This window comes from Chelmon rostratus, chromosome 3 (assembly GCF_017976325.1).
Source record: "Chelmon rostratus isolate fCheRos1 chromosome 3, fCheRos1.pri, whole genome shotgun sequence".
NCBI classification, from domain to species: domain Eukaryota; kingdom Metazoa; phylum Chordata; class Actinopteri; order Chaetodontiformes; family Chaetodontidae; genus Chelmon; species Chelmon rostratus.
In genome coordinates, this window is record NC_055660.1 from 957,501 (window position 1) to 969,923 (window position 12,423).

Here is a 12,423-nt window from a genome sequence, read left to right on the forward strand (position 1 = left end):
TTGATCCAGAATGAAAAGAATCATTAGTTCAAATGAAGCTCAACCAGCTCCAACAGTAAAATCCTGCTTTGACATGAACGACTGAGTCACAGTAATCTGATGAGATCAGAGAGAACAGGAGAACACTGGAACAGGAGAACAGTAGAACTGGAGAACGGTAGAATGGTAGAACAGTAGAACAGGAGAACAGGAGAACAGATAGAACAGGAGAACAGATAGAACAGGAGAACAGTAGAACAGGAGAACAGTAGAAGAATAGAACAGGAGAACAGGAGAACAGATAGAACAGGAGAACAGATAGAACAGGAGAACAGGAGAACAGTAGAAGAATAGAACAGGAGAACAGATAGAACAGGAGAACAGGAGAACAGATAGAACAGGAGAACAGGAGAACAGGAGAACAGGAGAACAGTAGAAGAATAGAACAGGAGAACAGGAGAACAGATAGAACAGGAGAACAGTAGAACAGGAGAACAGTAGAAGAATAGAACAGGAGAACAGATAGAACAGGAGAACAGATAGAACAGTAGAACAGGAGAACAGGAGAACAGATAGAACAGGAGAACAGGAGAACAGTAGAACAGATAGAACAGGAGAACAGATAGAACAGGAGAACAGGAGAACAGTAGAACAGTAGAACAGGAGAACAGTAGAAGAATAGAACAGGAGAACAGGAAAACAGATAGAACAGGAGAACAGGAGAACAGTAGAACAGTAGAACAGGAGAACAGGAGAACAGTAGAAGAATAGAACAGGAGAACAGGAGAACAGATAGAACAGGAGAACAGATAGAACAGGAGAACAGATAGAACAGTAGAACAGGAGAACAGGAGAACAGGAGAACAGATAGAACAGGAGAACGGAGAACAGATAGAACAGGAGAACAGCAGAACAGATAGAACAGGAGAACAGGAGAACAGATAGAACAGGAGAACAGTAGAACAGGAGAACAGTAGAAGAATAGAACAGGAGAACAGGAGAACAGATAGAACAGGAGAACAGATAGAACAGGAGAACAGTAGAACAGGAGAACAGTAGAAGAATAGAACAGGAGAACAGATAGAACAGGAGAACAGGAGAACAGATAGAACAGGAGAACAGGAGAACAGGAGAACAGTAGAAGAATAGAACAGGAGAACAGGAGAACAGATAGAACAGGAGAACAGTAGAACAGGAGAACAGTAGAACAGGAGAACAGTAGAAGAATAGAACAGGAGAACAGGAGAACAGATAGAACAGGAGAACAGATAGAACAGTAGAACAGGAGAACAGGAGAACAGATAGAACAGGAGAACAGGAGAACAGTAGAACAGATAGAACAGGAGAACAGATAGAACAGGAGAACAGGAGAACAGTAGAACAGTAGAACAGGAGAACAGTAGAAGAATAGAACAGGAGAACAGGAAAACAGATAGAACAGGAGAACAGGAGAACAGTAGAACAGTAGAACAGGAGAACAGTAGAAGAATAGAACAGGAGAACAGGAGAACAGATAGAACAGGAGAACAGATAGAACAGTAGAACAGGAGAACAGGAGAACAGGAGAACAGATAGAACAGGAGAACGGAGAACAGATAGAACAGGAGAACAGCAGAACAGATAGAACAGGAGAACAGGAGAACAGATAGAACAGATAGAACAGGAGAACAGCAGAACAGATAGAACAGGAGAACAGATAGAACAGGAGAACAGCAGAACAGTAGAACATGAGAACAGATAGAACAGTAGAACAGGAGAACAGATAGAACAGGAGAACAGCAGAACAGATAGAACAGGAGAACAGATAGAACAGTAGAACAGTAGAACAGTAGAACTGGAGAACAGTAGAACAGTAGAACAGTAGAACATTAGAACAGATAGAACAGGAGAACAGGAGAGCAGTAGAACAGGAGAACAGCAGAACAGGAGAACAGGAGAACAGTCACAGGGATGTTTGACTGCACTCAGTACTTTGACTTCGAGCACATTTTACTGATTATTCTTACATACTTGATATTTTCAAAGCAGAACGTCTAACAGACCGGCCTGGTTTTGGTCTCAGTGCCACATTTAATGAAGCTGCTGTTTTTATTATAACGTGTCCTCTGGTGGGAACTTGATTCAAACTGCTTCCTCAAAGCCAGTTAGTTCAAAGACATAAAACACAGCAAAGCAACACAGATCCAGATTCTGTCTGGAGGCTTCGAGATGAATCAGTTCAATGAGGATCATTCTCTGCTGATGAATACATGGTTTCTGGAACGCTCTCAGTGGAACGTCAGTATAATTCAAACAGCCTGGTGAACATCTTTACCTCAGAACCTTTTGTCCTTTTGCAGCCGTTTGTCATGAGTTTCATACGACAAACCAAGATGCGTTTTTTGTTTTATTATTATATTAAGGGCAAAATTTCCTATTTTTAGAAACCATTCTGAACAAAACAAAGAACATGTCATGTATCAGAAACATGTTTGTTCTGTAGAAACATTTGATAATCAATGATCAGCATAAGGCTGAATGGTAACGATTAATCAATTAACCAATAATGAGAAGCCTTCTTCTATTCTTTTTCAGCCATTAAAAAAAATCATAGTAATTTTGTGGAGAACACTGAAATCCCACATTCACAGGAAACAGCTGCCTTTTCAAAATAAATGTGGGTGTGTTTTATATAATCCTCTTCACTCGGCCTAGTGTTGGTCACTGAGTGTCCTCTCAGCTCTGTCAATGATCTGTTCAACACAATCAATATCTGATGATCACTGTGAAAACAGCTGTCAGTCAACATGGCCGCACACATAGTCAGAACGTTAAAGGAACACGTAGTCAGGATGTCAAAGGAACATGTAGTCAGAACGTTAAAGGAACACGTAGTCAGAACGTTAAAGAAAACATGTAGTCAGGATGTTAAAGGAACACGTAGTCAGAACGTTAAAGGAACACGTAGTCAGAACGTTAAAGGAACACGTAGTCAGGATGTTAAAGGAACATGTTGTCAGAACGTTAAAGAAAACATGTAGTCAGGATGTTAAAGGAACACGTAGTCAGTAAGTTAAAGGAACACGTAGTCAGAACGTTAAAGGAACATGTAGTCGGGACGTTAAAGAAAACACGTAGTCAGGATGTTAAAGGAACACGTAGTCAGTAAGTTAAAGGAACATGTAGTCAGAACGTTAAAGGAACACGTAGTCGGGACGTTAAAGGAACACGTAGTCGGGACGTTAAAGGAACACGTAGTCAGGACGTTCAAGGAACACGTAGTCAGAACGTTAAAGGAACACGTAGTCAGAACGTTAAAGGAACACGTAGTCAGGACGTTAAAGGAACACATAGTCAGAACGTTAAAGGAACTTGTATGTAAAATCATACCAGATGTTGCCGAACTTGTCGAGCGCCTCCACCAGGTCAGCCTCCACCACGGCGTCACAGAGGCCTCGGACGTGGACGACCGGGGACGGCGGGATGCGGTGACTCTCCTCCACGCCGTCCTGCAAAAAGAACTGAACTGATTACCTTTGTGACTCATGATACTGATGACTGCAGTACTGTTACTGCATGAAGCTGATAATACTGCTGTACTGTTACTGCATGAAGCTGATAATACTGCTGTACTGTTACTGCATGAAGCTGAAAATACTGCTGTACTGTTACTGCATGAAGCTGATAATACTGCTGTACTGTTACTGCATGAAGCTGAAAATACTGCTGTACTGTTACTGCATGAAGCTGATAATACTGCTGTACTGTTACTGCATGAAGCTGACAATAATACTGCTGTACTGTTACTGCATGAAGCTGACAATACTGCTGTACTGTTACTGCATGAAGCTGATAATACTGCTGTACTGTTACTGCATGAAGCTGACGATACTGCTGTACTGTTACTGCATGAAGCTGATAATACTGCTGTACTGTTACTGCATGAAGCTGACGATACTGCTGTACTGTTACTGCATGAAGCTGATAATACTGCTGTACTGTTACTGCATGAAGCTGATAATACTACTGTACTGTTACTGCATGAAGCTGATAATAATACTGCTGTACTGTTACTGCATGAAGCTGATAATAATACTGCTGTACTGTTACTGTATGAAGCTGATAATAATACTGCTGTACTGTTACTGCATGAAGCTGATAATACTGCTGTACATGAAGCTGATAATAATACTGCTGTACTGTTACTGCATGAAGCTGATAATACTGCTGTACTGTTACTGCATGAAGCTGATAAATCTGCTGTACTTTTACTACACGAAGATGATAATACTGCTGTACATGAAGCTGATAATAATACTGCTGTACTGTTACTGTATGAAGCTGATAATAATACTGCTGTACTGTTACTGCATGAAGCTGATAATACTGCTGTACATGAAGCTGATAATAATACTGCTGTACTTTTACTGCATAAAGCTGATAATACTGCTGTACTTTTACTACATGGAGATGATAATACTGCTGTACTTTTACTGCATAAAGCTGATAATACTGCTGTACTTTTACTGCATGAAGCTGATAATAATACTGCTATACTTTTACTGCATGAAGCTGATAATAATACTGCTGTACTTTTACTGTATTAAGCTGATAATACTACTGTACTTTCACTGCATGAAGATGATACTATTGTACATTTACTGCATGAAGCTGATAATAATACTGCTGTACTTTTACTGCATGAAATGATGATAATACTGCTGTACTTTTACTGTATGAAGCTGATAATACTACTGTACCTCACTGTATGAAGATGATACTATTGTACTATTACTGCATGAAATGATGATAATACTGCTGTACTTTTACTGCATGAAATGATGATAATACTGCTGTACTTTTACTGCATAAAGCTGATCATACTGCTTTACTTTTACTGTATGAAGCTGATAAAACTACTGTACTTTCACTGCATGAAGATGATACTATTGTACTTTTACTGCATGAAGATGATAATAATACTGCTGTACTTTTACTACGCAAAGATGATAATACTACTGTACTTTTACTGCATGAGGCTAAAAGTAATACTTTACTTTTACTGCTGATACTTGCTGATACTGCTGAACTACATTTTGTTGTCAGTATTTCCATACTTTTGACTTCAGTAACTGTTGTAATGCAGTACTTTTCATCATGTTGTTGGTACTTGTACCAAAGTAAAGCATCAGAATACTTCTTTCCCCACTGCTGCACCTGTTCTCACATCCTGTTCTCATGAATGTATTCAGACTCTTTGTTCAGCTCATCTTAAACTTGTAGGATTTTCATTCCAGGACAGAGAAAGTTTGAACGTTAATAACGTACGATGAAACTTTTTTCAACGGTTTTCATTGGGGGGGGGGGCAAAGACATGCTGCCCTGTTGGCTGTTTGACATCGTGAGAAAAGATCGTGGTGGTTACAGTCGGAAAACCTTCTCACGGTGACAAAGATACGACGGAACGTGTCGCCGGCCTTTTTCAGGAAGAGGTTGAGTATGCGCTGCAGGTTTTGCAGCCTGACCTGTTTTCTGCAGGAGGTGGAGGCTGCAGGTTCAGTCGCTTTACAGCCCCGCCCTCAGGAAACACGCTCTGATTGGGGTTGTTTGGAGACGATCTGATCTCTAGATCTGACTCACATCAGTCCACTTTGGGTGCAGAGTTCAGCTCAAACACACCGTCTGCTGTAGATTTGACGCTGTCTCACCAGTGAGCTTCTCCAGAAGTCTGACGTTCAGAACTTTCAGCCTTTAAATGGAACTTCTGTTTTCCTGCATGGTGAATAACTCGTGTCGTGATAAAGCTGAAGTATCAGATGACAGAGGTGACTAGCCCTCAGTCCTCAGCTTTATATAAACTACAGCCACCATGGGTCAGCTGGCAGCCATTTAACCCTCTGAGGGTCACACAAACTGACAACTGGATATAGGGGTATATTAGCATTGACCATCTTGCTAGCTAAGTGGCTTCCTTCCAGTTAAGTACAACGCAGGTCTTTGTTTGGTTGCTTTGCGCCATCATTTCTGTCAGGAATAACGTCTGTAAACAAACAACCCAGTCAGAATATAACGATCCTGTATGATTATGTCATGGAAACCTGCACAATGATACTACAACAACCTTTGTTATGGAGAAGTGAAAAAGTATGAAAATCACTCGTTAGCGCTCTGAAGCTGAAGCACTGAGGGCGACTCAGAGTCCTGAGTCTGGACAGACAGAGGACAGATCATTCAGGCTCACGTGACAAACGCCTGCAGTACACACTGAGGAAGACGTTGGTACAGCAGCTGGATGAGCATTATTAAACTGCAGGAATACGACAGTGGCGTGTCCTGACAGGTCTGTTTGCTTCAAGTGACATGTGTCTCAGCCTATCACATGAAGCCGTGCTGGCTGCCGCTTGCACATGTGTGTTTTCTGGATGGTGGCGGCACGTCCACGCAGAGAAAACAGCCGATATTTGTACAGACTCTGGTCCGTAGTGCTGCCTCCACTGCACCTACGCTGGCTGAGGAAAGACGCGCTCGTGAGTCAACAATGAAACAAAAATGCTAGCGTAGGCGCGAGTGATGCAATATGGTTACCATGGTTACCTCATAGTTATTTAAGTTCAGAACTTCCTCCTCTTGTTCTCCTCTGCAGGAGTACAGCAGAGGTGCAGCTCACATGGCCTGGTTGCCTTGGCGACTGAGCCTCAGCTTTTTTGGTGAATGTGTGTGTCTTTATTTAGTGTGTGTGTGTGCGTGTGTGTGTGTGTGCGTGTGTGTGTGTCTGTGTGTGTGTGTGTGTGTGCGTGTGTGTGTGCGTGTGAGACACAGAACCTGAGGCTGAGTGTTCACTGACATGTTGCTTCCTTCCTGTCAGGCCTGTATCATTACAGCTCTGTCTGACTCTGTGGCCTCAGCTCATCCTCTCCTCCCCCATCTTCACCCGTCCAGCTGCTTTCATCTTCATCACCTCCTCCTCTTTCTCCCCAATGCTTCACTGTAATTAGCTGTGTCAGCCGCCGCTTAGCTGACGAGCTTTTAACGGGGCTAACGGGGCAGGATGATTCATCACTTATAAACTCCTCCAATCACAGCCTGGATTCACGACATGAGGAGGAAATACTGTGTTGTCTGCTGGTGTGTGTGTGTGTGTGTGTGTGTGTGTGTGTGTGTGTGTGTGTGAACAGAGAGGAGGTCTAACAGTCTGTCTGTCAGCAGGTTACCAAAATCAATACATTTCCTCCTCCGGGGAGCTGGAACATCCATGCAAATGTAATGAAAAGTGGGCCAGTGGCTGCAGAGATATTTAGCTATTAGATGCTATTAGCACCCTGGTGGTCATAGCCAACAATGCTACGTGCACCCAGACCAAACAAATAATGCATAATAATGAAAATAATAAGTCATCTAAGTCTAAAAAAGTAAGCTGCATTGACTCACGCTTCATCCACCACAACCTCGTTCGATAGAGGCTTTGTCGCTCTGGTGACCGATGAGCTGAGTAGTGACTGTTCTCAGACAGAAATACATGTATCATGTTAGTCACTGATTTACCTCCTCAGCTGAGGATGAACCACGTTGATGAGCAGGTGGATGGATGATCAATGATGGATGGATTGATGGATGATTGGGTGGGTGGACAGGGGATTAATGATGGACGATTGGAACAAATGAAGGAAACTGATTCAGTCATTTTGTGGTTTAGAACTGATGATGATGACAGATTTTGAGTGAATCTGAATCAGACGTTCCATTTCCTGAAGGACTCGGCCAGTTTTACACCTCGACTGGTGGTTCCTGTTTGATCCGCACTCCATTCTAACGATAAAAACCATGAGCTCAAAGGCTGTTTGCTGGTGACTGAAGTCTGGAGAGAGTTACACCTCTGGTTGTAATGCACTGCAGCGCTGCAGGTGATTCAGTCGCTGCTTACACAACATGCAAATCATCAGGAGAAGGTGTCAGCAGTAAAGTGAGACCTGGGTTTGATCTGATTGGTCTAACTGGTGCAGAGAAACACATGAACTGAACTGATTTGATTATTCTTGTCTCTCAGATTGACAGCACTTCGCTCATCAGAGGGGAGACTTTTAAAAAACAGGAAAGAATTCAAATGTAAAGCTGGTCTGTCTGTCTGTCTGTCTGTCTGTCCGTCCGTCCGTCCGTCCGTCCGTCTGTCCACAAACAGTTCTGCTTAGTGTCTGAGGCCGATGAGAAAGCCTTGTTTCCCATGAAGCTCTCTGTCTGATCTGTTAAAGAGCGAGGAATCTGGTTTTATCAGACGTCACTAACTGAACACAGAGAATTGGACCGTGCAGGACTGTGTGAGTCTCTGTTCTCGATGCTACAAACGCTGCTGAATACATTCAGATCAGGATTCAGACACTGCACGTATCTATTGACCTCTAAAACATCATGAAATATCCCTTCAACCCTAAACAGAGGACCAAGAACCTCCTAAAAGATTTCTAAACATCCTACAGAGCCATTGAACTTCCCAAAGGACATTTAAAACACCTGTGAAGGACCTCTACCTCGTTAAACCTCCTCAGCACCACTAAAGTCTACAACTAAGAAGTCTAAGAAGGACCTGCAGAGTCTGCTTGACCTTTACAACCACTCAAAGGACCACTGGAACCTGATGCAGAGCATCCAGAACCTCCTACAGGAATCTGAATCAGGCCTGTAGAATCATCTTCACGTACTCTGAACCCTCTGAAAACCTGAAAAACCACCAGAATCTGTTTAAGGACCCCGTGTCCAGAACTTCTACATCCTCAGGTAAAAAGAAGCAGAGCAGGGAGGGAAAGTCAACGCCGCTAACCTGCACTGAAGCACCGTCAGCAGTGATGTGTCCTGTCTGTCAGTGGTAGTAAACGGGGCTTTCATACAGAAGATGGAGTTTAATTCTTCACATATTTGTCGTCTGTATTTTGTTTCTCTGCCTCTTGATCACATTTAGCACAGACACTGACGAGGTTACAAACCGACTCTGAATACCACAGACCTGTTCATCAAGGTAGACAGATGGCCTCACTTCCTGCTGAGCGCAGGCACTTCCTGTCCCAGAGAGGCCACGCTGTCTCTCCAAGCAGAGGACCAGAGCCAGAGACGAACGGCAGACACTGACTCTGTTTTCAGACCTGGACATGAAAGATACAACTACAGCATGTGCAAAAAAATCTAAATATCTTTGGGGTACATGAGGGCCGGGCCTCTAAAACCATCTGCAGCTAATACACATGATTCCTAAAACACTCAAAACAGCTGCACGAGTCAAACACAGCATGTCGGTGGGGGCTACGAACAGGGACCTGCTGCCAGCCTCGGTTCTCTCTCAAAAAGCTGCCCGGTGGGTAAACAAGCATGGAGTCCTGACCGACCCTGCTGTGGACGGGGGCAGCAGCAAAACACAGTTTAACATTTTCATCCACTAACTTGTGGTCAAACTGTTCTTTCCAGCTGAACTGAAGCTGTTCCATCCATCTGTGCTCTCTTTAAAGCCACCAGACCTCCCCCCTCTAAAACAACAGTCACACTGTAACACCCTGATGTTCACCATGGGATCTTATTTTAAATGGAAATAAACTCAGTTCTGAAGTTTAACTAATGAACTCTCAGTCAACTCTCACATCATCATCACAAATATCGACTCTGATCATGATGGATAATATTAGTGTGAAGGAGCAGCAGAGCAGTGGAGACCCCCTGAGGCTCCTGGAGAACTTCTGCAGACTCTGGAGGTGACAGAGAACCTGTCCTCTGCTGGATTTCAGTTTGTTCTGGAGGCTGAATCTTTAGAATCTGGTTTTTACTTTTCTCTGTTCTCACTGATTTTCATTATTAATCGAACATTTGTGAAACTTCTTGCAGGTTTGTCGCGACACAAACATCATTTTCCTCTCATGTGGATTTCTGACGCACAAACAGCAGCGGATTAAACCGGCCCCCACCTTCCCTCCGCTCCTCCGGCTCCTGCTCTCTGTGCCGCCGCTCCCCGCAGCTTCCTCACCGGCGGAGTCCTCCTCCTCCTCGCCGTCCTCCAGCTCCTCTGCGCCGGCCTCCTCTTCAGTCCGGAGGCGCTTGGCTGTCCGGTGGTATCCTCCTCCTCCTCCTCCTCCTCCTCCTCCTCCTCCTCCTCTGTACTCTCTCTCCTCCATCAAAGGCAAACGGAAAATTCAAGGATGAAGACTTTCGGTAAAACGGAGGAAGAGACGATGAGACCCGACAAGACTGAACCTCTCTCTCTCTCTCTCTCTCTCTCTCTCTCTCTCTCTCTGTGTCTCTCTGTCTGTCTCTCTTTAGCGCCACCAGGCGGTGGTTGATTGATTGATTGGCTGTTATTACTGTGACCTTATATTGGACCACGTCTTTGTTGTCGATACATCTGTGAAAAATAATCCTGACGATGATGATGATGATGATGATGAAGGTTGGACAGTGCACTGGCAGTGAAAAACCTTCAGGTGGCGACATCGTCATGTTTCAGCTCTGAGTTCGTTAACAACAACAACAATGACACGTGTGTGTGTGTGTGTGTGTGTGTGTGTGTGTGTGTGTGTGTGTGTGCATTTGAAGTAAGGGTCAGTTTCCATGGGAACTTCAGGTGCAACCAGGTGCAGGTTTGTCTCTATGAAACTCATTTTGCCATGAGAAGTACTTTTACCTTTGATACTTGAAGTACACTTTGCTGCTAATACTTCTGTACTTTTACTTTCATAAAATTTAGTAAATTCTGTTTTGACCACAATCATTGGAGAAATCACAATCACCATGAATCATCAGGATGACCGTCACCCAGGAAACAGCTCGTCCTGTGTTACAGGTCCGAGTAAAACCCGGAGTGGCTCTTACTGAGGGGGGGCTGTTGGTGGGTGCCTTTGAAACTGCCGTTCCATCTTTTTTGAAGCAGGAAAAGCTTCTCACCATTTGGAAAACTTGTCAACAATCACAATATTTCTTTAGAACACCGCACTTTACACCTCCACCTCCACCTGCACCTTCTGTGTACTTAACATTTAAGTACTAACACACGCTTAACTAAATTATATACATTTTAGTAAATTGGTACATTTCATTTCACTGGTATATTTTATTGTTTATTGTTTAGTATATTTTATTGTCTTAGTGTATTTTCATTCTGGTATATTTTTAATTGCATTTACGAATATTTTTATTGCATGTTGGTTTATTTTATTGTAGTTATCTTAATTTTATTCTTTCTAATCTTTCTTATTGTCTGTTTCTAACATGGGGGTTGCAATGAAAACTTCATTGACATGTCATGCTCAGTGACAATAAAGAATCTTGAATCTTGAATCTTGAAATGATCGAATGGTTTTCGGGGAGGTGGGGGAGCTCCTTGTGGAGTTTGGATCCTCAGTAACACAGATCACACATCCTTGGCAGAATATTTAGAATCAGTATCTATATTTCATTCATCAAATACCCTCACTGAATTTTGCATAATGAGGAAACGGGTTCAGGGTTTTCCATTTGGACCACATCAGACTCTGTCATGCACTTTCCTCCAAACAGCTTTCTGCTGCAGAGTCCTGCTTCAATCTGTCCAGATTTCTCCAAAGTCATGTGCCGCGGCCCACGAGTACCTGCCGTCTGTGCAGATAACGCTTCTATTCGTAGCCTGATGCATCCTGATATCACGCCAGCGGTCTGTGTGAAGGCCCAGCGCTGGTTTGAATGGCCTCAGTATTGTGAGGGTTTCGATCACATGATTCAGGAAGATAACCTTTTCACAGATGTTTAAGATTATCGCCGCCATCAGCCAACAGCGTCTTGTGCACAGGCTTGTGTGGGAGAGCAGAACATCCATCATCACCGTGCTGCCGGGAGACGTCGCGTGATTCCAGATTGTTCTTCAACGCTGCATTAAAGCTAATGGGAGGTAGGGCGAGGATCTGGACGGGCCGGGGGGCTGTTCACGGACAAAAATGAAAATGTCAAAACGCTCGTCTGGTGGTTTGTGTTTGAATCTGACTCTGAGAGTCTGAAACGAATTATTACAGCAGGAAACCTTTGACGGTGCACCTTTCAGATCCCACTGCAGCATCACCACAGGTTTAAGGCCAAGGTCCCAAATCTTTGCTCTTAAGTTTGACCAGCGAAACACGAGGAGCGCCTCTGGTGTTTGATGACAGTCTGAAGAAGTGGGTCAAGCACACAGATTATCAGTTTAGTAAAACCAGTCGAGCTTGACTGTCTGTTTATCGATTCTCTGTGTGCTGTTTGTTTTCAGGCTCACTGTCTGCTCCCAAAGAGATGCAGATCTCTGTACTCATGACATCTGTGTGTGTGTGTGTGTGTGTGCGTGTGCATGTGCGTGTCACTCAGCTCATGTGTCCTTGTTATCAGGGCTTTTGTTCGTCCAATGTCCCATTAATACACTTGAAGCAGGTCTTGATAACACGTCTTGCGACAGTCTCGTGGTTTCCGCAGCCCCCACTGATTCAGGAGCTG

General features: G+C 43.6%; 1 protein-coding gene across 1 annotated transcript in view; it reads right to left on the reverse strand.

The window, feature by feature from the left end:
• The window catches only part of LOC121603780 (heterogeneous nuclear ribonucleoprotein L-like), a gene marked incomplete at its 5' end in the record, with an annotated part of 18,277 nt that extends 8,207 nt beyond the window's left edge, over positions 1–10,070 (reverse strand). The window contains 2 exons of the mRNA XM_041932988.1: positions 3,349–3,467; positions 9,900–10,070. Coding sequence (XP_041788922.1) covers positions 3,349–3,467; positions 9,900–10,070 — 290 coding nt within the window. The remainder of the gene's footprint in view (positions 1–3,348; positions 3,468–9,899) is intronic.
• Between the last annotated feature and the right edge of the window lie 2,353 nt (positions 10,071–12,423).